At 37.6% G+C, this 27,956-nt stretch overlaps 2 protein-coding genes across 27 annotated transcripts in view; one reads left to right on the top strand and one right to left on the bottom strand.

Moving 5' to 3' along the window:
• The window catches only part of Dnm1l (dynamin 1 like), a 52,725-nt gene that overhangs the window by 11,113 nt on the left and 13,656 nt on the right, over nucleotides 1-27,956 (top strand). For 5 of the 26 annotated variants that reach the window (XM_034515333.1, XM_034515335.1, XM_034515328.1 and 2 more), the window contains exons 2-9: nucleotides 6,485-6,632; nucleotides 11,412-11,458; nucleotides 11,815-11,886; nucleotides 14,448-14,534; nucleotides 16,160-16,322; nucleotides 19,787-19,907; nucleotides 21,650-21,781; nucleotides 23,834-24,040. In XM_034515333.1, coding sequence (XP_034371224.1) covers nucleotides 6,485-6,632; nucleotides 11,412-11,458; nucleotides 11,815-11,886; nucleotides 14,448-14,534; nucleotides 16,160-16,322; nucleotides 19,787-19,907; nucleotides 21,650-21,781; nucleotides 23,834-24,040 — 977 coding nt within the window. Of the gene's footprint in view, nucleotides 1-6,484; nucleotides 6,651-9,364; nucleotides 9,405-10,129; nucleotides 10,169-11,411; nucleotides 11,459-11,814; nucleotides 11,887-14,447; nucleotides 14,535-16,159; nucleotides 16,323-19,786; nucleotides 19,908-21,649; nucleotides 21,782-23,833; nucleotides 24,041-27,956 lie in introns of those variants that run through there. The other 21 variants (XM_034515326.2, XM_034515332.2, XM_034515329.2 and 18 more) reach the window with 9 other exon arrangements.
• The window catches only part of Yars2 (tyrosyl-tRNA synthetase 2), a 34,791-nt gene continuing 20,830 nt past the window's right edge, over nucleotides 13,996-27,956 (bottom strand). Inside the window, exon 5 of the mRNA XM_076942519.1 lies at nucleotides 13,996-14,150. Coding sequence (XP_076798634.1) covers nucleotides 14,129-14,150 — 22 coding nt within the window. The 3' untranslated portion in view covers nucleotides 13,996-14,128. The remainder of the gene's footprint in view (nucleotides 14,151-27,956) is intronic.

The raw sequence follows: 27,956 nt of genomic DNA, 5'->3' as shown, positions 1-27,956 counted from the left end.
TAAAGATTCAACAGTAAGAGAAAGCTGCAGACCAATATTCCTAAGGAACATACACTAAAAATACATAATAAAATAATTGCAAGCAGGATGTAGAGATACATCACGAAGAGTATATACCATGACTGTAATGCCTATAAACCATGACTGTGATGGTTTATATATGCTTGGCCCAGTGACACTGTTGGGAGGTGTAGACTTGTTGGTATAGGTGTGCCCTTGTGGGTATGGGCTTTAATACCCTTGTCCTAGCTGCCTGGGAGCCAGTATACTGCTAGCAGCCTTCAGATAGAGATGTAGAACTCTTAGCTCCTGTACCATGCCTGCCTAGACGCTGCCATGCTCCTGCCTCGATTATAATGGACTGAGTCTCTGAACCTGTAAGCCAGCCTCAATTAAATGTTGTCCTTATAAGAGTTGACTTGGTCATGGTGTCTGTTCATAGCAGTAAAACCCTAACTAAGACAGTGACCAAGTTGGCTTTATCTCTGAAATGCAGAAATGGTGCAGCACTTGGAGGTTAAAGTAATAAGCCACATAAGTGGACAAAAAAAAACAAAAATCATATGATCATTTTCCAAAGATTGACAAAATCCAACATGCCTTCATGGTAACTCTTAGAGAATATAGGGCTAGAGTAAACACAGTAAGAGTTACATATGAAAAAAACTACAGCCAACATCTTCCTCAATGAAGATGAAGCAATTCCACAGTGTCAGGAACAAAGACAGGGAGGACCACTGTCCACTCCTTTTCAGTACTGCCCTCAAAATACTAGGTGAGCAATAAGGCAAGAAAAGGAAATTAAAGGGATACAAGTAGGGAAAGAAGTTAAACTATCTCTATTTGCAGATGACATATACTATAAATTAGAGATCCCAAAAATTGTACCAGAAAACTTGCAGAAACCATAAACTCAGCAACATGGCAGAATGCAGAATCAACTTTCATAGCTTTTCTATCTGTACACCACTAACAAACATACTAAGGAAGAGATCATGAACACAGTGGACTCAGAGAAAATAAGACATCTAGGGGTAAACCCAAGCAAAGAAGTAAAGGGACCCTACAATGCAAACATTTAAGCCACTGAAGACACAAAGACACTACAAGATGGAAAGGTGTCTCGTGCTCATGACATGGTAGAATTAACATTGTAAAAATAACCATTCTACCAAAAGCTATTTACAGATTCAGTATAATCTCAATCAAAATCCTCATCTTGTTCTTAGCAGAAATATATAAAATTACCTTAAAATGTATAGGAACCACCAAAGACCCAAGACAGCTAAAACAATTTCGAGGAACCAATTAAAAATCCAAACAAAAATAACCCCCTACAATGTTAGAGAGATTTTACCATTCCCGGTTTTAAGATGTATTACAGAGCCATAGAAGTAAAAAACAATGTGGTACATGTTCACCAGTGAAACAAAATCAAAAACACAGCTTTATAACTTAACATAACTACATAACTTCAGCTAAGTAATATTTGACAGAGTTGCCAACAATTTATTACAGAAAAATGAAAACATCTTCAAAATATGGTGCTGGGAAAACTGGATATCCACATGCAGAAGAATGAAATTAGACCCATATCTATGACCTTGCACAAAAATTAACTCCAAATGAACCACTAAAACTGAAACACTGAAACTGCTGGAAGAAAAAGTAGGCAGTTTCTTCTAACTATTTCTACATAATACAGATAGATGTAGGAAAGCACTTCCTGGATAGGATTCCATTTGCCCAAGAACTAAGGCCAACAAGTAACAAGTGTAACTTTGTGAAACAAAGTTAAAAGAAACAAAGTGGGTGAAGAGAAAGCGCACAGAATAGAATAAGACTCTTTGCTAGCTATACATCTGGCAGAGGATTAATATCTAGAATACAAAAAAAAAGTCAAAACAACAAAAAAAACAAATTACCATTTAAAAAGTAGGCCTGGGACCTGAATAAAGAGTTCTCCAAAGAAGAACAAAGAATAGCTAAGAAGTATCTCAAAAAAACATCCATTGTCCCTAGTAATTAGAGGAATGCAAATCAAAACAACTTTGAGATTTCTTCTTACTCCAGTCAGGATGGCACAGATCAAAACTGACAATAAATACTGAAAGGAATGCGGGGCTGTAGGGACCCTCATTCACTGTTGGTAGGACTACGAACTGGTGTAGCCACTGTGAAAATGAATTCCTAAAATTTACAAATAAACCCACCATATGACCCACTATCCCACTCCTGGGCATATGTCCAGCCGTCAACATTCTAGTCCACAGACACTTGTTCGGCTGTGTTTATTGTTTGTCTAGTTGCAGTAGCTAGGATGGAAACTATCTAGATGTTATATACCTAAAGAATGGCTAATGGAAATATGATATATATATTTGATATATATACATATATATATGTATATATATATATACATATACACACACACACACTATGGAATTTTTTCTTTGAGTGAGATAACCCCAGAAATACAAATGCCACATACTCATTCTCTCTCCTCTCCTCTCCTCTCTTCTCCTCCTCTCTCTCTCTCTCTCTCTCTCTCTCTCTCTTCAAAGGCTAGCTCTAAATCTTCAGATATGAATAACATAGCCTACAGTTACTGCAGAAAGTTGGGAAGTAAAACAGAACCATTGTTGCAGTAGGGGAGGGGAGGGGTGGAGATCAGTAGAGAAGGGGATATCAGGGTACAAGTATTAATATGGTAGAAATGGGGTGAGGGGGGTTCCTTAGGTAGGAAGAGGGAAGTAAATATAGAAGATGGTCGGAAGAGAGTAAAATAGCCATAAGGGTGTCTGATAAAGCCATAAGGGGATGGGGGGGTGCTTTTTGGGGAAGGAAAGAGGTACAGAAGAAGGTGGAGGAGGGTAGAAGGGAATCATGTGATACAAGGGATTTGACAGTGGAAATGGGGAAATTGGGGTACCTTAGGAGTGGAAGGGAGGTTCATAAAGGAGAAGGAAGGAGGTAAGATAACAATATGGATGTCTGAGAAGGCCACAAGGAATCATGCTATTCGCTATTTATCTGAGAATGAAAAAAGAAACATACAATTCAGTGTAACTATCTATAGTTTTAATGAACTTTTCTCATCTGTGCTGATGGCACTCCCTCTAGAAATCACAAGCCATCTAACAACACCCCCAACGCACACGCACACCTAACAACACCCCCAATACACACACACACACGCGCACGCGCACACACACACACACAATAACTCTAATACCAGACATGAGAAATCCTCTTTTTAGTTGTTAGCTAACACTTTCTAAAACTCTGAAAACATACAGCCTGTTGCTATTCCCATTGGTTACACCCCCTCCTCCAAAGGTGGAAAGTAAGTCCTTACTGCTGAAGCCATCATGTACTTCAGTAACAGGGTCCAGAAAAATCCTGAGCGGAAACTAACTGACTTGAATACTCTTTCCCTGAGGCATAGTTTTCATGGTACCAGAATACTCCAATGCAGTTATTTGAACAAGAAGGGGATACCAGCAGTTCTACCCAGTTGTGATGCCTATGAACCATATCAATGACCAACATGACAAGATAACCTATAGGTGTAGTAGTGGCACACATATCTTGGTGGTAACTAATGGTTCTGTAATTGAACTTAAGACTCACTCAGCGAGTGGGATACATGCTTAGTACTGGAAAACTAGCTACCTAATCAGTGCTAGTGAAATTGTAGTCACTGGAACAGAATCTATGTGGGACCCTGCTTCACATGGGTCCCACAAAGTCTCCGGCTTGGCAGAGGATAGGGTGCAAACAGCTGTTGTCTCTGTCACTGTCGTTGCCCCTGCCTTCGAGTGGTCCAGGGTAGAGTGTCAGCAGGGAAGGTCTGCTGCTGCCTGTTGCTCTCTCTGCAGCAGTGAGAGGAGAACCCCAAAGGCGCTCCACAGAGCAGCCATCTTCTGAAGTGACAGCTCTTTGCTAAGCCGGGAAGTGCCAGCTAGGTAGCAGGGAAAGAGAGCAGATCTCTTGCCCAGTGTTAACAGCTCTGGAGCCAGTAAGAGGCCCCCCAGCTAGCTGTCAAAGAGGGGAGTGTCCACGACAGAAGCTCTCGAACAACACAGGATGATTCTTGCGCACTTTACTTCTCAATTAAGCTCAATATATACAGTTTGGGGTTGGGTGAAGGTTTTAGCAGCAGGTAATCTCATTGGCTTAGTCTGAGGTTTTGGGGATGCCTCATATGCATGTGAGGAGAGCCTGGGGCACTATTCCTACGTGACCTGGTGGTCGTAGACCTCTCAACCTCTCTCTGTGGGAGGGGCTGTGAAGGGCGGGAGCTGAGAGAGCCAGGGGACCAAGAACAGAGCCGAACATCTGCCGTCCCAAAGGGTCTCTGGGGTTCAGAAGCTCGTTCAACCAGGCGCCTGGTTGTCTCTCACCCACAGATCTACAACCACTAATTTACTAATCCAGCATAATCCTGATCATCAACCATAAACATTTGTCCTTATAACTCACCTATCATCAAGGAAAGTTGTTTTTGCAACAGATGGAGACCATTACAGAAAACCACAACCAGCTGATAAACAGAGTAGTGGAGCCAATGGATGTATCTACAAAACACTCCCACATCTGAGGCCTTGGGAGTAGGAACAGAAAGACTGTAAGAGACAGGATCAGGGATTTCTGTGAGATGTGTGTCTCCTAGTAATGTCAGAAACTAGATCCATAAAGTCTCACCAACGTGACCACCCAAATGTGAGAGCTGAACAAGGAGGACATCAATGAACATGCTAAATTGGATGGAGGAAAGCCCATGAGGCCCTAAACTTACATAGAAAGAACTACAGGCTGGCTCCTAAGTAAATCTAGAAGCAGAAGCAGCCCTCCCCAGAGAAAACATTCAGCCTTGAAAACATTACACAGGGATTCAATGCTCTCTCTCTCTCTCTCTCTCTCTCTCTCTCTCTCTCTCTCTCTCTCTCTTTGTGTGTGTGTGTGTGTGTGTGTGTGTGTGTGTGTGTGTGTGTGTGTTGTAGGCATGCAATAACAATTGATGAAAATACAGACCATAAATTTGAGAGTGGGGAGTTGGGGGGGGGATATATTGGAAGGAGAAAAAAGGAAGGGAAAACTGTTATAATTAAAATACATCTTTAAAATAACAAAAACTTTCCTTCCTAAGTTGCTTCTCATCATGATGCTGGTTAGTTTTATGTCATTTTGACATTAACTGGAGTCATTTGGGAAGAAGGAACCTCAGTTGGCAATGTGACCTCACTAGATTCATCTGTGGGCGAGTCTGTAGTGCATTTTCTTGATTGATGATTGATGTGAGTAGACCCAGCTCACTGTGGGTTGTGCCCACTCTTGGGTTTTTTAAGAATGCAGGCTAAACAAGCCATGGGGAGCAGACCAGGAGACAAGCCTCCATGGCTTCTGCTTTAGTTCTTGCATCTGAGTTCCTGCCCTGATATCCTTGAACGGTGGACTTCTAGCTTTAAGATGAAATAAGCTCTTTTCAAGTTGATTTTGGTCACAGTGGGTGTTGTATCACAGCAAGAGAAACCATAACTAAGATAAATAGCAAAAAGTTCCATGTGCTGACATGAAGTATTACACAAAATACTGTTTTAATGCACATATAGATGCTGTTTTATATTGTCTTAGTTGGGGTTTCCATTGCTGTGAAAAACACAGTGACTGAAAGCATCTTAGGGAAAAAGGGTTTATTTTAATCTTATAACTCAGGTTACACCCCATCACTTAAGGAAGTCAGAGCAGGAACCTGGAGCACGAAATTGAAGCAGAAATGATGGAGGAATACTGCCTTCTGGCTTGCTCCTTGTAGTTGTTCAACTTCCAGAATAGAAGGGTAGGGGTGTGTTGGGACAGAGGACAGCTCCAATAGTTGACAGACTCCTGAGAGCAGATAAGGAGTTGGTGAGGGAGGAGTTAATCAAGCACAGTGACTTCTTGCAGCTCTGACTGAATAGCATTCAGGTTTCTTCTTTATTTATACTGGTTTCTCAGAACACAGACAGACTCATGGTTATCCAAGAAGTATAGATTATATGCTTGATTTTTCATTAGATGTCCAGCGTTACAAGTTCAGTCACAGTTAGAAAGTACAACTAGAACAGATTTTATTGTTATCAGTCCTATAACTCCAATTCGAAGACTCTAAAGAATGTGTCCTCCAAAGCAGACACATTTATTATATGACAGCCTGCTCTTAGGCTGGCAGTGTTTGCAGTTTGAAAGCACTCCAGACAAACAGAAAATATGCCCCATTTAAGTGAAATAACTATGTACCTATAATGATACAGATTTTAAGACTCAAGAGATTATCAAAAACATAAAACAATTTGGGGACAGGGTCTGCTTTTTATGTATTTTAGTTTTAAGTGTAGACTTTTCTCTGATTTGAATTGTTTAGCTTGTCTGTATTCTGCTTTGTTAGTGTAGTCTGTTTAGAAAAAGTCATTTATTTTACTCTTGTATGATCTCTTTTCAGAGCAGTGGAAAGAGCTCAGTGCTGGAAAGCCTAGTGGGGAGGGACCTTCTTCCAAGAGGGACTGGTGTGGTCACCCGGAGACCTCTCATTCTGCAGCTGGTCCACGTTTCACCAGAAGATAAAAGAAAAACAACAGGAGAAGAAAATGGTAAATTTCAGAGCTGGAGTAAGAATTATTTTAAAATATTACTCCTTTTTTTTTTCTAGTTTCAAGATATGAATTTCAAAAAAAAAAAGTTGATGAGTGAATTGGGAAGTAGTAGCTATAGCAAAATCAGAAATCTTTAGGAGTGGTATCAGTGCTTTAATATAAACACTTGGGAAGCAGAGACAGGTGGATCCCTGGGTTTAAGCCCAGGCTAGTCTACAGAGTAAGTTTTAGAACAGCTAAGGCTACACAGAGAAACCTTGTCTCACAAAAAACCAAGACACATAAAATAATTTGAAATATGAAATGTTGAGTAAAGTTGAAGCTTCTTATTGTACTTGCCCTGTCCTGGTATCATCTTGTGCTCACTAATTTGGATTACACATTGGTTTAGTCTAAGAGAAGAGCTATTACTTACAAAAAGATCTCTTGGTTTTGTGAGATAAGGTGGTCCAAATTGGCTTCAGAACTACCTACCATATAGCTAAGAATGACCTCAAATTTGAGGTCCTCCTGCCTCTACCTCCCAATTACCTGGTTACAAACAAATGCTACCAGTGTCCAGTTATAGGAAGAGATTTGATTTTAAAAACATAACTAATTTGATTCTTTATAGTAAGGTCCTCTATCATAGACTATTTGTACTATTAAAGGTCCTCCCTTTTGCTGTTATCCTATGCTGTTTATCCTACCTAAAGTGAGGGGCTTTAATAGATGATATGACTAGTAAGACCAGAGTGTGAGTGTGTTCATGGTTTCATATAGCTGAATCTTTAAAAGCTAAAAATATTTTAAGAAATGTTCTTTATTAAGAAATTTTAAATTGTTTATGATGCATATTTACATCCTATACTTATCATATTAGTAAGTTTTAGAATATTTGAGAGTAATCCATTCAGTGTCCTGTTCAGTTCAATATCTGACTTAGACAACTGTTTCTTAACATTCTGTAAAATTACTCTGACTTTCAGAGAGTATCTGTAGCGACTGCTGTAGCTGTTCTTACCTGCAGGGATTTGTTTTCAGTCTTGTTTATCTTCTGACCTGAGGTAGGGTGATATATTACATCTGATTGTTTTCCCTGTTCATCATGGAAGATATTGGTGGTGATGACTGATTTTATTTTAAAGTAGGCGGAGAAACTTGTCATGAGTATCTACTATGACTTTAAAACAGGGACTCCAAAATAACTGAAGAAAGTTAATGAGCTTGTAGATATTAGTAGTAAGTAATATTTTATAATAGATGATCAGCTATGTAGGAACTCCTTAATTACTAGGTATCTTCTTGATATAGTTATTTATATTTTAACATTTATTATTCATATTCTTTTTGTTTTATTTATTTTATTTTGTGACAAAGTCGACTACACAGCCCTTACTGGCTTATGAAAGTTTGAACCTTGAATTTGATCATTCTTGGCTGACCTGTTGCTTAGCCTCAAATATCTAGAATAAAATTTTCAGAATTTTGTCCTCACCAGTTACAGCACATTACCTAATACCTTAAGCCAAGACTTTGAGACACTTAGGGCTTTAGGTCTGTTTTTTTTTTTTTGTTTTTTGTTTTTTTTTTTCCCTCAGCCATTTTGAAAGGGCAGTATCTCTACCAGAGAGTCTTTGCAGATGTGATGTTTCCTTAAATAAATTGTTGCTTGTTAAGAAAGAGCATAGACATGTTGGTTCCTTGGTATCACCTTGCTTATATGCCCGTCGTGTTTTGTTGATGTGGGCGCGGGTCATGTAAAACTGCACATTTTTATCAGCACATATATTATTTCTGAGTTAGGCCCTGCTATATATGTGTGTATTTACATACATGTATGGATACGTATATGTGTGTTTCCATATAAAGAAGAATATCTATTGTGCTCCCACTTACTTACAGTGATAGATGCATATTTGTGTATTAAATTTCATTCTTATTCTACCATAATTCTTTGCTTCCTTTTTCTAAAGGGTTTTTTTTGTTGTTTTTGTTTTTTGAGACAGGGTTTCTCTGTGTAGCCCTGGCTGTCCTGGAACTCACTCTGTAGACCAGGCTGGCCTCGAACTCAGAAATCCACCTACCTCTGCCTCCCAAATGCTGGGATTAAAGGCATGCACCACCACTGCCCGGCAAGGTTTGGGTGTTTGTTTGTTTGTTTGTTTTGTTTTGTTTTGTTTTTTAACATTTCTATTTTATGTATGGATAAGTGTGTGTGGATATGGTATGTGTGCTCCAGTCAGAGGCCAACTTTTGAGAATTAACCATCTCCTACTATGAGGGTCCTGGGGCTGGAACTGGGGAAATCAAGCTAGGCAGCAGGCCTTACCTCTTGAGACACCTTGCTGGCTATCCTTACTTTCTCAGCAAAGCCACTTGCTTCTCTACATAAGCAGTTTAGGCTTATCAAATCATTCTGATGTGGAAGTCAAGAACTAATAAAACAGATTAACATTCAGTTTGGATTTTAAAAACATGAACAATGAGAGAAAATAATTTTGAAGAAAGAATAACAAATAAAAGCCATTAAAAAGTTAACAACAAACCTAAACCTTTTTGTAAATGGTTCTTTTTATTTTTTTACAGTTCCACTTTTATCTAATTTCTATTAGTTTAAATCCATGAGGGGTACAGCCTCTCAGATTCTGTCCAGTGGCCTTTGCAGGAACTTTGCTTTGGAATTAAGAACAAACTCTTCCACTATTTCTAGGGCCTGAGTTACCAAGATTACTCTTTATTTTGTTCAGGTTGCCTCCAGGAGTCAGTATTGTTTTTTGCTTTATACACGTAAGTGCATCTCTTGCATAAAAGAATTCAGTTTCATCTTGGGTATAAAACCTTATTATAAAAGCTCCTTGAGGTTTTCACATAAGAGAGGCCCAGTTACCAATAATGGGTTAAGAGTAGCACATTGTAAGCTGAAACAAAGTGTAATTTTAAACTGAGGTCTATGAAAGCTGGCTAAAGTATCTGTGTTTAATGTATGTAATTAATAGGAAATGCAAGAATTGTAGATTCCTGTTGTATCCAGTTCATGCATTTTAAGTTTTGTGGTGTTTTGCTCAATGCAATTTATATTTCAAAGAAAATATCCTTATGAACAGTCATTTTTAGCAATTAGGCATTTGCTTACTAATTGCATTTAACAAATAGACTTACTTACTAATTCTGTAAGTTTCAAAGGATGTGCTTATCGTATTTCCTAGGCTCTTTTAAACCAGACGGTTTATCTTTTCCCACAATAGGCTTTCAAATATCTCAGGCAAACTTTTTGAGAGTAAAATGAAAATTTATTTACTGAAATTCTTAAAAAGTTGAAGCATCACACACAATGTTCAAATTATTAGTACAAAAAATATATTTCTTCTTATGATTCTAATAAGTTTTGAATAATTAAATGCTTATGCACATTTGAAGTGTAATCGTGTTTCTACACATTTGAGTTTTTTAAAGGTTTAAAGTTTTAGGGATAAGCACTAAAATTACTTTGTGCTGTTTCTCTTTAACTACAGACCCTGCTACATGGAAAAACTCAAGACACCTTTCTAAAGGTTTCCTGTATCCGTTTGTTTTTAGCCCTCCTCCCCTTTTTATTACGCCTGCATGTGTGCTTATGTACCCTTACAGGCTGTGTGCACCTTTTTTCTTCCATTTTTATTTGCCTGTTTACATTGATTGCAGGTTTTGGTGGTTCTTGTTAGTGTTTTGGCATTGCATTAACATGCAAGCCTTTTTGGTGGTAGAATTTAATTTTTACAAAAACATAACTGAAGATACCGAAACTTTTATACGGCCAATTGTGTTAAAATGTCCCTTTTGAATGTAGTAGTGCCTTTGTGAGTTCTGTCACCTAGATTAATCTGGTCTTTCAAAGGTCCTTTTTAGAAGAAGGTTCTAAGCTTCAAGTACGTGAATATTTTATTTGCAAAAAGGATCTGGTTTTATATACCTTTATTCCAACAAAGAACAATATACCTTTTACTAAATAAATATTCATGTTAAAATCTTACTTTAATTTCAGGTGACTTTTATATATTAAATACTTTAAATCATTAAGATATTTAAGCTTGCGAATTTGGTGAAGACAGAATAGCAATGCTTGGGATAGATGTCAGGAGCAGACTGTGACTGGAAACTGGCCAGGTCTCGGTTCCTTGCATACATACGTGTTTCTATTTTCACTCATTTTGCATTCATTTCTGTTCTATAATTCCATGAGAAAATACAGACTTGACCTTGGGAGAAATCACATTGGCAGTATGCATTACAAGACAGCTACTACCCTGTAACTGAGAGCTTTATATGTAGCCAACAAAAGAACAAAAGACAATGATTTTAAAAAATGAAAAATTAGCTATTTCATTCATCTGTTGCATGTATACTTTAACTTTAATGTTATGTACACATTTGCTATATGGTTTTTTGTATTATACAATGGGGTTCTTAATTTTTCTTTCTAGTTCTTTAAATTTTTTTCATTGGATAAATTGCTTTCATATATACGATGTATAAAGAAATCATTATAATCATAAATAGGAAATAAACAATTTATTTATAAAAAATTGATTTCAAATTCTGGGCCGACTTGCAGGCAGCTCTACTTGAAGGTAGTCCTGCCTCTGTAGTCTGTGTCGCGCCTCAGATATGTGAATGTGTATTTAGCAGATCCATCCTAAACTTAAAACATTTGTTAACTTGTAGTTTAAAAACAAACATTTACTGTGTTATCTTTTTAAATTCCTAATTATAAAACCTAATTTCCAGTCTTTAAGAAATGAGTCTTTCTTTCTCTAGGAGTTGAAGCAGAAGAATGGGGTAAATTTCTTCACACCAAAAACAAGGTAATCACTGAGTAATATAATGAAATAACATAGAAAATAACATTTTGCAAAGATAGTAAGGAATAGTGTTTTTACTGGAAGTGTGTTTTTTGTTTCCTGTAAAAATAGAACTTTTCTCAGTAATGCTTCTAACTGCAGTAGATTAACTTGACTTGATCCTGTCTAATTTGGAGATTATTAAATATTGTGACATCAGGCAACTTTGACACAAATCTTAGAAAAATTTATGTGTGTGTGAGAAATATGTACTAATTTTCTGCAGTAAACCCATATATATTCTTTAAATGTGGCCTCCACCCCTTAAGAATGTCTGATCTTATTTAGAATATGGTTCTTTTTGTTTCAATAATTTTTAGCTTTACACAGATTTTGATGAAATACGACAAGAAATTGAAAATGAAACCGAAAGAATTTCAGGAAATAATAAGGTAGGCATTATTTCAAACCTGGGAGACTTTTTAAAAAGTAAATATATTGCTGAACATTTCTGTATATAATAATATATAAGTGTATTACAAAGTCACACTCTTCCCCTCCTCTAGTACTGACAGTGAATGTGGGGCCTAGTACGTGCTGGGTAAGTGTCCTTCCACTGATCTATATTCTAAAGCCTTAAAAATATTACTATTATTTTGAGACACTGTCTCATGAAATTACCCAGGCTACTCTTGAACTTGGGATACACCTGCTTCACCTTCCTGAGTAGCTGGAAACTATAGTCTTGTGTTGCCCAGGTTGGCTTATAACTTTATAATCTTGATCTTTTTTAAAAAATGAAGTAGTCGCTGGGCAGCAGTGGCGCACGCCTTTAATCCCAGCACTTGGGAGGCAGAGGCAGGTGGATTTCTGAGTTCAAGGCCAGCCTGGTCTACAGAGTGAGTTCTAGGACAGCCAGGGCTACACAGAGAAGCCCTGTCTCAAAAAAAAAAAAAAGAAAAGAAAAGAAAGAAAGAAAAGAAAAGAAAAGAAAAGAAAAGAAAAGTAGTCATGCCATGCAGTGGTGGCCACACCTTTAGTTCCAGCACTTGGGAGGCAAAGGCAGGTGGCCAGACTGGTCTACAGAGAGAGTTCCAGCACAGCCAAGGCTACACAGAGAAGCTCTGTCTCGGACAACAAAACAACAACAACAAATGGAGTATTCCACAAACATATAAAAACTTAGGTGAATAATTCTCTCTCTTGGTGTAAGTTGTGGTGGTTTATATCTGAATTCCCAGGATTGGGGTAGTAGAGGCAGACGGATGTCTGGGCAGCTACACGCTGAAATAGCTTTGTAAACACTAAAGGCTAGGGACATAGCTCAGTGGTAGACTGTTTAATGGAAAGCCGTGAACTAGATCTCCAGCAACACACAGTTTCTTTTCTGTTGCTGTGATAAATGCTCTAACAAAAGCAAGGGGGAGGGAAGGGTTTTTTTCCCATTCTCAGTCAATTGTGGCAGGGAAGTCACAGCAACAAATACTTGAAGCAGCTGCTCACATACATGTTCAGAATCGAAGAGAATATTGAGAGCATAAATACATACTAATTTTTAACTGTTTTTTTCTACTGAGGTACCACTCACAATTCAGATAGTCTCTAACTCAGGAGTGATGAAGACCATTTCCTACAGCCATGCCCTTTTCCCAGGTCATTCTCGTCTTTGCCAAGTCAACAGTTAACATGGATTATCTGACACAAACATATGTGTGCACACATAAACACATACACACACCTTAAAACTTTTATACAAATCAAATATTTCATTTATATTTTGTGAACGTAATTGTTTACAGTCAAATATTTTCTAAGAATGTGAGAATTTAAATCAAGTGTCTAGGATATTTTAATATCAAAATCAGCCTCATTTAAATCCTTTTTATGCTCTTTATTGTAATTACTGTTTTCTGTGTATATTTATTGCTATTCTGTGTTATCTGTAGGAATATTGAATCTCCCAAGTGACCTTGAGCCTAGTAATAATATTCAGTGTATATTTGTTGCCAGATAGTGTGATGTAGTAGTTACTTCCCGACAGAAAGATATTTTGCAGCAGTGTCAAGGCTGTGTGCCAGCTGAAAATATTTGTCTCTTTCAAGTAACAGTGCTTTGCTGATTGTCAGACTCTCAGCTGGCACCGTGGAGTTACTCCTGTTGCCACCACACTTCCCTAAATGTCTTATACCAGCTGTACCTGGAATATGACAGGAATATAACTAGATTATGTCAGGGATGGCTTTTTGTCTTAGGGATCTGAAAATTGAGATATATTGCTTGAGCAAACTCACTATGTATGTACAATTTTGCCACTTGATGTTCAACTATCTGTGACCAAATTAATGAGAATATCTTTTTATCTATTACTCTCTCAATTTAGCATCATCAATTCAGAAACATCATAATTTTGGATAAATGAAAAATGCATTATTTAATACTTAATCCGTTAAACTCTTTTTAATACTTAACTCTTTTTTAATACTTAATTCGTTAAACTCTTTTTAAAATTGACATATACATATTAAAAAGTGAAATGGTATAGGGAGGGCTGGAGAAATGTCTTGAGTGGTTAAAAGCACTGACTGCTCTTCCAGAGGTCCTGAGTTCAATTCCCACCAACCACATGGTGGCTCACAACCGTCTGTAATGGGATCCGATGCCCTCTGCTGGTGTCTGAAGACAGCTACAGTGTACTCATAAATAAAATTTTAAAAATCTGTAAAAAAGGAAAAAAAAGAAAGAAATTAACAAAAAAAATGGTACAGGGAGAAGACATTTTTTATATATTAATGGTATGAGGTTGTGTACGATGGTAATCCTACTCGTTATTTGATTGTCTGCCTTCTTAGTCATATTATTCATTAAACTTTTATTATTGAAAGATTTTAGGACCATAGTTTAATAAATATTTTTAAGGCATCTAAAGTCTATGTACTTGAATGTAGTTTACTCTAGCATTTTACAAGTCATTGAAATTCAAAATGATTGTAATATATTTGAAACTTGTTTTTAGGGAGTAAGCCCGGAGCCAATTCATCTCAAGGTTTTCTCGCCCAATGTTGTCAACCTGACCCTTGTGGATTTGCCAGGAATGACCAAAGTAAGGAATAGTTGTTGCTCATGTCTTCCTCTAAAGGGATGTGTTTTGATTTCTGCTTCACATTGACCTAATGAGAATAATGAGTTGACTTCACAGTTATTGTTATTATCATATCATTTTATATAGTTGAGCCCTCTTTCTCCTTAAAACACTTTATTTATGTTGGCTCCCAGGGCATTGTATCTACAGTTTCATCTGTAATCTTGCTGGCCACTCCTTTTCAGTGTTTTTTGCTGGTTTCTTCTCATCTCATCAAAGTCTGTAATCAGAGTTCATTTTTTTGGACCTCTTGTCCTCTTAAATTAAGTACTTATAACACAGTCTAATTAGGTTGATAGTATCAGATCTTATAGCTTAAAGTGCATGAATTTGAATATGTGAACATTCAGATTCTTTTCAGATACATGTCCAGCTACCCACTTGGCTTACACATTTAGAATGTTTTCATCAGCATCTCACCTTTACTGTGTCTATTACCAAAGTCCTGATCTGTTCTTTAACTGTGTTTGATCCTTCTGCCCTCTTCCCTATCTGAATAAATGGCAATTCCACTGTTTTGTTTGATCAGCCAGAGCCTTACAGTCATCACTGAAAGTTCTTTACCTTCTATCTCCCTTCTGTTGAGCAAATCCTCTGGCTTTCCTTACTTTTACAACATATCCAGAATTCTATCACCTCCATGTATGTCCATGGCAGAGGTAGTAGCTCTTGTTATTTCACTTGGATTATGTAATTAAAGTTACAAGATAAATAATAGGTCTCTCTTTTTTACTTTTAGTAACCAACCATACTATTCTATTAAAATGAAAATTAGATTGTCATTTCTTGGCTTAAAGTCTTTTCACTGACTTCCCAATTACCTCTTTACCAAGAGTACAAATTTAAGTTCTTATAAATATCTATTCCTGTTTTGTTCTCTCACTTCGTGAGTTAGTTTGTATGTTTAAGCATCTCAGGATGGCCTTTAACCATCTGTAGTGGAGAATGACTCTGATCTCCCTACCTTCTGCGCTCCTCCGCTGTCCTGGGATTACAGGCCACCACACTCAGTTTATGTATTATTCATCTTTAATTTCTTTTGTTCTGGGTGTCCACCCTTGTTATTCACTCAGTATGGAATGTTCTTTCATCAAATATCTGTGTCTCCTTTTTGTCTTTAATTTCTGCTCAGTCACCTAAACATCATTATCTAATTGAGGTACATCTTGATTATTCTGTTTTTAAACATCATTTAAAGCAAGAATTTAAAAGCATCATTCCCCAGCCTCTGTTCTGTTCCGCTCTACTCTGTGTTCTTGTTAGGCCTGTCTGCCACTTGGATGACATTTGTGTGTGCTTATTATTTACTTATTTATTATTTGTGTGTGCTTATTATCACCAAGACAGCACATCTATATGCAGTTAATACTCAGCAGCTCTTGACATGGTTTATGCAATAGTGAATTTCTGATATTTGGAAGTCACATTTTGAGGCTTTGCCCATTACCAGATTCACAAATATCTCTATAGCACATTATTAACTTATTTTAGCTATTTGTAAGTACAGAAATACCTATATTCTATGAATTAAATGCGTGGGGAAAGTTGAGTTGCTTTTGATTATAGTTCATCTTTGTTTGGTCTAGGTCCCTGTAGGTGACCAACCCAAGGATATTGAGCTTCAAATCAGAGAACTTATTCTTCGGTTCATCAGTAATCCCAATTCCATTATTCTTGCTGTCACTGCTGCAAATACAGATATGGCAACATCTGAGGCACTCAAGATTTCCAGAGAGGTAGATCCAGATGGTAAGGACAGATGTTTATATTTAATGGATGTTGATTTACAGTGGTAAATCTTTCCTCAAGAAAAAAATTTTATTGAAAGGAGTGTATTCAGTTAATAGAGATCTTAAAATATTTTCCTACTTTTCTAATAAATTTAAATGGCAATTAAATGGAAAATAGTTACTTGATTGCTATAAAGGATAGACAAAAACAGTTCCCCATAAGGTATATATTTTCAGTAAGTACCTAATTATAATTTTAACATCATTACTTTGTAAAATGTTTCCTTATCTGTGTAAATGAAATTTTAATTTTTGAATAGCCAACATTTAAAAATAAATAACTCATAATTGTATAGATTATTATGATACAGGTAATTATGATATAGAATCTACTTTCTGCAGATAAAAAATAACTAGACAAGTTCAGTATAGAGGAGAGTCTTGTAAGGCTTTTTATAAATCATTCTTTTTATTAATCATTCATATCAGCCAGATTGTGATTCGGTGATACTTGGGATATTAGAGGTGTCTCTGAGCCTGTATAAAATGCTAGCTTTATAAGTGAGTGGGTAATTGACCCATAAGGAAACTATATTTTGTCACCTAGATTCTTGAAGACCCAGCATCTGTGTTACAGATTTTTTTCTGCTTTGAAAAATAATTTCAAATAAAAATTTGATAGAAACTTCCATAATTAGGTGTGGTGGTACACACTTGTAATCCTAGCACTTGGAAGAACAGGAAAAGGTCATCTTCAGGTTCAGTGAATTTGGGGCTAGCCATATCTGAAACCCTGTCTCTAAATAAATACATACATATATAAATCAAATAATCATGCAGAGATGGAGATACATTTGATCTAGTAATTTGTTTGTTTGGGTTTTTTTGGGGGGGGTAGTTGATTTTTTTGTTTTGTGTTGTGTTGTTTTAAGACAGTATCCCACTATGTACCCTGGCTGCCCTGGAACTTGTTATGTCAATGATCTAATAATCTAAATTGGCAATACATTACAGGGAAATAATTTCAACTAGTACTAATATATAATACCAAAAATTTAGAAGTGGGGCTAGTTGCAAATGTGTTTCCAGTGCAAGAGTGGGGGGACCCAGGTTCACATCCCTAGAAGGCAGGTACAATGGAACACCTTAGCAGCCCCAGTGCCCAAGGCAGAAGGAGAAAGGTAGCCCCTGGAGCTTACTGTTCAGCCAGTTTAGCCAATAGATGAGTTCCAAACTTCAGTGAGAAACCCATTTTGATGTCTGATATACAGACAACCCCACTGGAAGAACAACAATATCAATCAACCAGACCTCCTAGAGCTTGCAGGTACTAAACCACCAACCAAAGAGTACACATGGAAGGGACCCATGGCTCCAGTCCCATATGTAGCAGAGGATGGCCATCAGTGGGAGGAGAGGCCCTTGGTGCTGTGAAGGCTCCATGCCCCAGTGTAGGAGAATGCCAGGGTGGTGAGGCAGGAGTGGGTGGGTGGGTAGAAGAGCACCCTCATAAAAGCAGGGGGGGTGGGGAGGGGATAGGAGATGTCTAGAGGGGAAACCAGGTCCTGTGAAGGCTTGATGTTCCATTGTAGAGGAATCCGGGCAGTAAGAGGGGATGGATAGGTAGGTAGGGGAGCACCCTCATAGAAGCAGGGTGAGCGAGAATGGAAGAGAGGAGTTGCAGAGGGGAAACTGGGGAAGGTGATAACATTTGAAATGTAAATAAATAAAATATCCAATAAAAAAATTAAATTGAAACTCAGAAACTTTAATGAAAAAATAGGATGGAAGGTATTTGAGGAAGACATCCCATGTATGAACTCTACATAAATACACACTCATAGCACATACATACAAAGCAAGTAGGTCAATTTAGAAGTAACTTCTTAATGGGGATAAGATAATGTGAAATGACTGTAAGTGACGATTTGTAGACTGGGAACAAAAGAAAGATGTCCATAACTGGGAAAATGCCTATTTGAAGTTTTACCTGCAGAGCAGCTGGAATTGTTACACGTATTGATGTGGTCTGCTGCATTTACTTTGGTAAAGAACAACTCCAGTCAGCAATTGCATGTTATTTCACATGAAAACCTCTCTGGAGCCTGGAGAGCTAGCACATATAATACTGGCGATCCAGAAAGCTGAAGCAGAAGGATTATGGGTTGAGATTAGCTCGGGCTGTTGTCCACTCAGAGAGATCCTATTTCAAAAGTCTGGGGCTTAGCAGAGTTTTGGCTTAGCAGGTTGATTGTTTAGCAAGTGAAGGCTCTTGCTGCTATGTCTGATGATCTGAAAGGAGAAAACAAACTCCAGAAAGTGTCCTGTGAACTCATATATATGCAGTTCTACTTAAATGCCCCTGAAAATCCTTCCATACCAAAAATAAATGGATAGATGAATTTTTAAAAATATCCTTTTGTATACTTGACATCTATGTTTTTATTCATGGTTCCCCCAAAACTAAAAACTCAAATATTTCTCAAATCAAGAATGGATAGCCAAATTAGTACACCCATGTAACACAGAACACCGTTCGACAGTGATAGCTAATGTCTACTACACTGTGGACAGCACTCAGATGAGTCATGGTGAATGAAAGACATCAGTGACATCCTCCTTTCACACAACACTCCAAGACATACAAAAGTAGAACTGGAAGACAGGTTTGGTTGCTTTGCAAAAGGACATCGCCAGGTGGTGGTGGTGCTGCTATATATTAAAGTGATATGTACTTGTCAGAAGGAACCAAATTAGAATCTAGGGGTATGATTCACTAGTGCAGTAGTTATTTAGCTTGCCCAAGGCCCTAGGTTTCTTCCGCAGCACTGCCAAAGGGATTAGGCAGGGGCAAGATTATGTAGTTATTTACAGCGTAGTAAATAACTACAGCTCCAAGAGATCCCACACCCTCTTATGTCCTCCAAGGATATCACCAGAACATGTGTGCACGTACAAATATGTAGATCCACGTGTACACATAAGTAAAAATAGTTTTTTAAAAATAGTAAATTTTAAAGTGTAAAATGGGTAGAGATGTTGACCTAAGAAATAATAAGGAATTATTTGTGGAGCTAGAAAGTTGATTCTGTAGTTAAGAGCACTTGCTAATCTCGCAGAGGACCAGAGTCTGTTTCCCAGCACCTGTTTCAGTCAGCTCACACCTGTCTGTATATAACTCTAACTCCAGAGGATCCGCCACCCTCTCGTGCCGCCCCCTTGCATGCACAAACATAAGACACACTCATATGGACATAACCTTTCAAAGTTATTTTTAAAAATTATTCATGAAAACAAGTTTTAAAATTGTATGTCATATTTAAGTTTATTTTAGATAAAGTACTGGAAGCAAAGAGTAGAAAAATATTTTACAAAATGGTAAAGGAGGCAACGTGTTAATAGAACTACAGATGAAAATTTTCCTTTACTAAACCTAATGCTGTTTTTATAATGGATCTCTCCTCCCCTTTTTATATTTACCAGGGCGCAGAACTCTAGCTGTAATCACCAAACTTGATCTCATGGATGCGGGTACTGATGCCATGGATGTACTGATGGGAAGGGTTATTCCAGTCAAGCTTGGAATAATTGGAGTAGTTAACAGGTTAGCAATTTAATTGGAATAAAGGGGCTGGAGAATTGGTTCTGTGGTCAAGAACATTTGTTAGTCTTACAGAGGACCAGAGTTTGATTCCCAGCATACCCATATTGAGTGACTCTCAACCACTTAGAACCACAGCTCCAAGGGATCCATCACCCTTTTCTGTCCTCCAGGGATACCACCAGCATACATGTGCTCATATAAACATGCAGATGCACACATATACACATAAATAAAAATAAAGTCTTTTTTCTTAAAGAATAGGATAAGAATCATAGCATTCTCATTTCAAAGCAAGTCTGAATTTTTGAAAATCAGTCTGAAATGTGATACTATCCTGTTTTCCCCTGCTGTTCTAATGCTTATATTGCTGCAGAGGTCAGTGCACTATAAAGAGATTGGGTTCATAATATCTCTCTCTCTTGAGTACTTTTGTGGGTTTTGGTGGTGGTGGTTTTGGTTTTTTAAGTATTAACCTGTATGTGGAGGTCAGAGGACATTGGCAGGACTCAATTTTCTCTTTTTCCCATTTCAGTTTTGGGGTTTAAACTTGGATATCAGTCTCGGCAGCAAGTGCTTTTACACAGTCACTTCCAAGGCCCTTTTTTTTTTTTTTGGTTTTTTTGTTTTGTTTTCCAAGGCCCTTTTTAAAAATTATTCTTCCTGTCTGAGTTTTCTAATGAAAAATGTTTCTAAGGTAATCAGTAAACAAAACAGGAGATGATTTAATAATTAGCTTTTACAAATTCTTGCCTGCTATTTAAATTATGTATAAGGGCATTAGGTGAAGAAAAAAAGTATTATCTAATTTGTGCCCAATCAAGAAAATTTAAACATAGTGGAATTATAATAATTATTTTAACCCCATATCATTAGTAATACTCTGTAATTGCCAGAATGTTACCAAGTTACATTCTGGCAATTTACATCGTAAAAATTGCTGGCATTAAAAACTATAGAACAGAAACAAACCAACTACTGTTGAGTATCTCTTGTCCAGTGAGCAGTCTGCAGTGGGTTGTTGGGATCTCACAGGGTGGCAGGGCGAGTGTGAAGAAGCAGTGGCAGTTGCTCTGAGGTCAGGGGTTCTCTATGTAAGGAAACTAGTTGTCAAGAGACGGAGTTCCAATACTAGTTTCTACGTGGTCTGGATATAATAGAGGTTAAATCACTTGTAACGTCTTTGGCCCTCAGGTCATTTAAACACTAAAATACTTTATTAAGTGATATATAAGGTCCATTCCAATTGTCTTTGTATGTTCCTTCATACATTCCTTTCCACATTTAAAGAAAACATATGTATTTTTTTTTTTCAGGCAAGAATGTGGTATATATACTATTGCATACTATGTTTGTAGATAAATATACTTTAAGTTAGCTTTTTTATTTTCGTAAATTAGTCATCTGCCCATGGATAAAATAAAGCAGATTAAGATACACTTATATTTTGTATGTCAATCTACAGCTTTCTTAAGGATACTGCTTTTGCTTATGGTTAATAGTAACAATGAAGCAGATACTGTTAAGTTCAGTCATACAATTCAAATCTTGGCTGTCTTGCCTTCCTTGGGTGAGTTCATTGAGACATCAGTGCCTTGTATAAAGTGTAATGATGATGCCTGCTCTGGAGCATCACTCGAGGAGTAAGTAAAGAGCCACGTTAGAGATCAGGAGACATCACCTGACTGAGGCAGCCGCTCATCCAGAGCAGACTGGAGTTGACCAAGTTTAATTTTCAACCATAGGAGCCAACTTGATATTAACAATAAGAAGAGTGTAACTGATTCAATCCGTGATGAATATGCTTTTCTTCAAAAGAAGTACCCATCTCTGGCCAACAGAAATGGAACAAAGTATCTCGCTAGGACCCTGAATAGGTAACATTTTCACTTTTTGAAGATGAAGTGTTTTTGCTTTGCCAACAGTTGTCCCAGAATGTTCCTGTTTTGTTTCGTATCTTTTCATACTGTTCCCTCCAACTTCACTTCTGGGTTCCTGTGAAGCAAATGTCTGGTTTTATTGGGATATTTAATATTAAATCATATAGTCTAGAATGAGTATTCTTATTTGGAAAGTGGATTGTTTGGTTTTTTTTTTTTTTCAATTCAGACTCATTTCCCAAATTACTACTATATGGTTTAATACTCAAAGAAAACTTGTTCAAATAAAACATTTTCAGTAGTGTTTACAATCAAGTAGCAATAGCAGAAATCTTTGGGAAGCCCATCAAAGGGAGTTTACATTTTGTTGAAGCCCAGATCCTCTGGAGTGGAGATTTCCAGTTCATTTAAAGTTGATCTAAGTTCCTGATCGGGGTAAATTTGCTTATGGGGTCTTCCTTTCTCCTTAACAGCCTCCAGAATGCAAATAGCACCAGCAAAATCATTTAACTGTCCACATGCCCACAAAGCAGCACCAGTGATTCAGGGCTTAGAGTCATATCCTAGTGGAGTTTGTTTATCTCTTTGTGCAGTTCATAGCCATCTGTTTTATGTGAACCATGAGAACAGCAGCAAGCTGACTGGATAACATCAATGGCCAGTGTCGAAAAAAAATGCAGGAAGTTTTGGGGACTGATGTCAGCGGGGCAGTTGCCACCACAGACCTTGACTGAGCAGTTAAGAACAATTTAACAGGATTTTGAACTTTACTGAGATAGTAGATGACTTCCAAACACTTTAGATTTTATGAATTTAATTTAAATTGTTCAGTTATCACATGGTATGCTTCAGATATCACATGTGATATTCATGTGACAAAATAATTCAGAATTCCTTTAACATTTATTTATAATAGAAATACTATGAGTTCCATACCTGCTGTTCTGAATATCTACTAATGCTGTAGGAACTAAAAGCCTTCCTTTTATATAAGTGACGAGAGTGAAAGCCATTATCTTATCCTATAAATTGAAGGAAAATGAATTTGGGTCTTAGTAAGATGGATTTCTTTTTTACTAATACTAAGTACCTGTTGTAAAAGAGAAGTTATTAAACCAAAATTATAGGTAGAATTGGACTGAGTAGCTTACTTTAGAATACTATGACATAAAAATAATGTGCATTGCTTGTTTTATTTGTGGTTTTATAGCAACCACTAGACTTTGTAGGCTAAAGGTATATGTTCAAAGAATTGACCAAAACAGCTTTGTGTAAGATTTTTTAGACTAAGGACCTCTAATTTAAGATTGCTGTATTTCTTGTTCTTGTGCTATGGTGGAGGAGCTAAAAATTTGTTTTCTTATTCTTATAGTTACTCAGATGAACAGAATACTTCTGACAGAGTTATATATGATTTTCCCCATATTACCGTACAATGTGATTCTTTGGTAGATTGTAACTAGATGTCCTCTAACTCACTTTTGACACTATTTACATAGAGTCATTGATCACATGCAGGTTAAGGCCTCAGTTTTTTATAGGATTTCCTTCTACTTCAGATGTCAAGTGACAGCAAAGGTTATAGATGTGCTTCTAATTAGCTATAATCCCTGGAATAGGGATAGGCTTCAGGGGATATTTGTTTGCTCAGGTATAATAAAAGATTATTATAAACGACAGATAAACCAGTTAGAAGAGATAGATAAGGTAAGGTATATGGAATATTAAAAAGTGAGCCATACCCTTTCTAGGCATGCCATGCTGCGTAATCTTTTTAGTTTCATGAACTCTCTGCTGGAGTTTATGGCAGCTTCCTCTTACAGATATGATCAATTACTTCACTAACCATCGGTGATCAAAAGACATTTGGGATTGAACATCCCAATCCTTCAGTCTTTTTAGTCTTTTTGGTAACCAGCCACCATTCCTCGGATACTTTTAGTTCTCAGTACTAGAAAGTTTTCCCTTTTTTACACATTTTTAACTGACTTTTTTAAAGTATCAGAATACCTAATTTTATGCTAAAACCCTGCTTTTCTAATCTTTCAGGTTACTTATGCATCATATCAGAGATTGTTTACCAGAGCTAAAAACAAGAATAAATGTCTTAGCTGCTCAGTATCAGTCTCTTCTAAATAGCTATGGTGAGCCCGTGGATGATAAAAGTGCTACTTTGCTCCAGCTTATTACCAAATTTGCCACAGAGTATTGTAACACTATTGAAGGAACCGCAAAGTACATCGAAACTTCTGAGCTGTAAGTAACAAGTTTTTGCAAAGATTTGGTTGCTTGGATTATAAGGGTTTTTGAAGTGACTTAGATCATCTGTGATTTATTATCCATAAAACAGGAATATAAATTTATAGAAATGACAGGAGGAGTATTGTGTCATATGTTTATAAACTATGTAAAAACATGGTAAAGTTACAGGTTTTTTGAAAAGCAACTTTTTTTTTTTTTTTTTAAGATATCCCCACTGTTTCTCAGGCTGTCCTCAAACTCATGATCCTCCTGTCTCAGCTTCCTACATAGCTAGAATTGTAAGGCCATGCCATAGTGTCAGGCTTCGAAGTGGTTCTTTTTTTTTTGCCTCCCTCTCTCTGATTTTTAAAGTAAAATTCATTTCCCCCTATCCTCCGCGCGCCCCCCCCCCCCCCCCCCCGTGGCACAGCAGACATGTGGAGGTCAAAAGACAACTATCAGAAGTCGACTCTCTCCTGCCACCTTGTGAGACTGAGGGATTGAGCTTGGGTTGTCAAGCCTATTCAAGCCTAGGGAGGGGCAAACGAACATCTAATTACCCCAGAGGTCCATCAGTGACTGATTTCACCAGAGTCCAGCTTGATGAGACTAATGCGTGTATTGAGCTTATTCACAGAGCACATGTAAAGTCAGCTACAGAAGTGAGGTAATAGCTGCATTGATGCCATGTCCCACGCCATGCTAGACGGCAGTCTCATGGATGCCCCATGCCATGCTAGACGGCAGTCTCATAGATTCTGCATTACTTGCCCCATCTTCAGTCATGGTTTCACTTCCTTTCCTAGTCTCTCATCTCCCAAGATGACTTGGGGGAGGGAATAATTTTTGGAATCCCTGGTGAGAAGCTCCCAATTTCTCTACAACATGTTTCTCGACCTATGAGTCATGGCCCCTTTGGGAGTTGACTGACTTTCATAGGAGTTAGCTAAGGCCATCAGAAAACACATTTTTATTTTGATTCATAATAGCAAAATTACAATTACAAAGTAGCAACAAAAATAACTGTAGTTGTGAGTGAACACAACATGAAGAATTGTATTAAAGGGTTACAGCATTAGGAAGGTTGAGGGTCACTGCTCTATACAGAATGTCAGTAGCTCCACCAATATTGCCGTAGACCAAGCTACCACTGTTCCTGTTCTGCTTTAGTTTCCAAGTCTATCAGGGTAAAGTCCAAGATGGCTTCTTGTTACTATGTAATACTTCCTAAGCCATCTCACCAGCTTTTAACCTTTAAAATTGTATTAGTGATTTTTCTATTGCTGTGATAGAACATCCAGACCAAGGCAACTTGCAACTTACATTAGGAAGTAGTTGTGTTTGGCCGGATGGTTCCCAAGGGACCATCACCATTACAGTGGGGAGATTGGCAGCAAGTAGGCATGGTGCTAGAGCAGCAAGCTGGGAATAAACTATAGTGGAGTGTAGCTTTGAAACCTCACAGCCTACCCCCAGTGACATCCTTCCTGAGCAAGGCCAAACCTAACCTACCCAAACAGTGCCACCACCTGGAGAGAAGGATTCAAACATCTGAACAGTCATATCCAAACCAGCAGAAGAAAATTAATCATGCTTAAACTAATTGGAGTATGGGTTGCATAGGCAAGTACTCTGTGACTGAGCTGCATATCCAGCTCAGTTGCTTCCTTAATACACATTTAAAAGTTTTGAGTTTGAGGCTAATGAGGACACTATAATAAATTATCTTTTTTATGAGGTTTATTAGAAGAGATTTCAAGTTGTAACACCATAGACAGAGCAGACTGCTACATGGGGAAAGGGGCTCCTCGGAGAGCTCAGGTCCACATGGCAGTGCATACATTCTTATAGATTTGAGAGGAGGGAGGGTGGAAAGATTGAAGTTTTCTTCTTTTGTTCTATAGTTGGCCATCCTTAGGTATAGCCAGTGAGAGCTTAGACTGAACAACAGCTCTGTGATTGACAGGCATCTCTCTTGCTTGACCATAGCTGGGACTTGGTAAGGCAGATATGTTGGTTAGTTTTATATCTACCTGACACAAGGTAGAGTCATTTGGGAAAAGGAAGTCTTAGTTGAGAAGATGCACCCATAGGGTTGGCCTATACACAAGTTTGTCAGGCATTTTCTTGATTGCTTAATGTGGGAATGCCTAGCCCATTTTGGATGGTGACCCTGAGTTCTGTAAGCTCACAAGCTAAGCAAACCAATAAAACACACTCCTCCATGACCTCTTGCCCCCAGATTCCTGTCTTGAGTCCCTGTCCTGACCCCCTTTATGAGGGACTATAAGCTGTAAGGGAAAATAACCCTTTCCTAGGATTTGGTGTTCCCAAAATGCTTCTGGTCATGGTGTTTATCAAAACAATAGAGACCTAAGACAGAGAGGGAAGTAAGGCTCTAGAAAAAGAAGTCATTTTAGTTCTAGAAATGAAGTTAGTGTCTGCATTTATCATTGTTGAACGGTATGGAAGAGCTTTATATGGTGGTCTGGGCATGGCCAGCACACATAGTAAAATTGGTAGTGAAAATGCAGATAAATAAAAACAAAATATAAAAACAAAAGCACCATTAATTTCACCAACCACAGATTATCCCTTCTGTTTTGCTCTAACTTACATATTACATGTAATATAATATGTGGGGCAGATAAATGCCTATATTTTATCAGATACTATATATACTACCATGGCATCATTTCTTCAAATCATTATGTCACAAACAACTCACTGCCAGCAGTATATAAAAATGCATGACTCTAAACATACTCTTTCCCCTACCCTCCCTTTCTCTCCCTCTCTCTTCTGTCCATATACTCAGTAAAAAAAGAAAAGAAAAAAAAACTTAAGATTTAAGGATAGAGACATACAAGAAGTTGCCAACAAATATACAGAGAGGTCCCTCAAATCTCTCTCCCAGTGTATATTCATCAAAAGGAAAACATGCGTCGTCATCTATGTGGTGCTGGGTTTATAAGTATGATGGCTACAAGGGTGAGCAGGGTAATAGGGGCTTATGCTAATGTTGGAAAGCCTCTAAGGCCAAACTGACAGGACTGGTTCTCTACAAGAAGGCACTGAGTAGTTAATAAGTTAGTAAGTGAGGCTGCAAAGGTGAAACCCAAGCTGCAGTGGAGCCCTGAATGTTTAAAATGCCAAGACTGTTGGCCATCTAACAAGCTGCAGGCCTAAGAGAGAGTTTGTATACTGTGGGTAGCAGAGTTGAAGGGTGGGGCTGCCCAAGACACTTCGAACCCACATGATTGCATCATGAGCCCAGATGCTGGACATGGAGCCACAGGATTTGGTGTTTACCTTGTTAGGTGTCAGATTTGCTTTGATCTCATCTTGTTGTTTTTTTTTCCTTTCTCCCTCTGTAACTAGGCAGACTAAGAATGATATTTACATGTATAAATATAAAATTTCTAAATAATAAATTTATTATTTCATGACATTTGGAAATTATATAAAATTTAAGTGTCAGGCTATATGTTTTATCACAGCACACCTATATTCAAGTCAGTTTTTACAGATGGTTTTTGTACTTCCTGACAGATTTCGGTAGTTGCAACAAATACTGAAAGGCCTACATATTTATCATCTAGCCTTTTAAGGGGACAAAAAGGCCGCCTGACTTGTAGATTTTGTAAGTCAGCGGAAACGCATTAAGTACTATTTCCTTTCCTGGAGAAGCTTATGAACTAGCTGAAGAAAGCGGGACCAGGAAAGCTTGGGTTGCCTGCAGCCTTGTATTAAATCGCCATTATATACTAAATCATATGAAGACATATGGTGCCCATAATCCTGAAATTACTTAAACTTTAATCAAAGAGAAACTGCCTCAAAGAGGGTTTGGTTAAAGACAAAAAAAACGACATAAAAAGGGGGCCAAGGAAGGAGAAAGTCAAACAGTATTCATAGGTGACATGGTTCT

The sequence above is a fragment of the Arvicanthis niloticus genome, chromosome 12 (assembly GCF_011762505.2).
Source record: "Arvicanthis niloticus isolate mArvNil1 chromosome 12, mArvNil1.pat.X, whole genome shotgun sequence".
In the NCBI taxonomy this organism is placed as follows: domain Eukaryota; kingdom Metazoa; phylum Chordata; class Mammalia; order Rodentia; family Muridae; genus Arvicanthis; species Arvicanthis niloticus.
The sequence above is the reverse complement of the archived record's forward strand: the minus strand, read 5'-3'. Positions and strand labels throughout refer to the sequence as shown.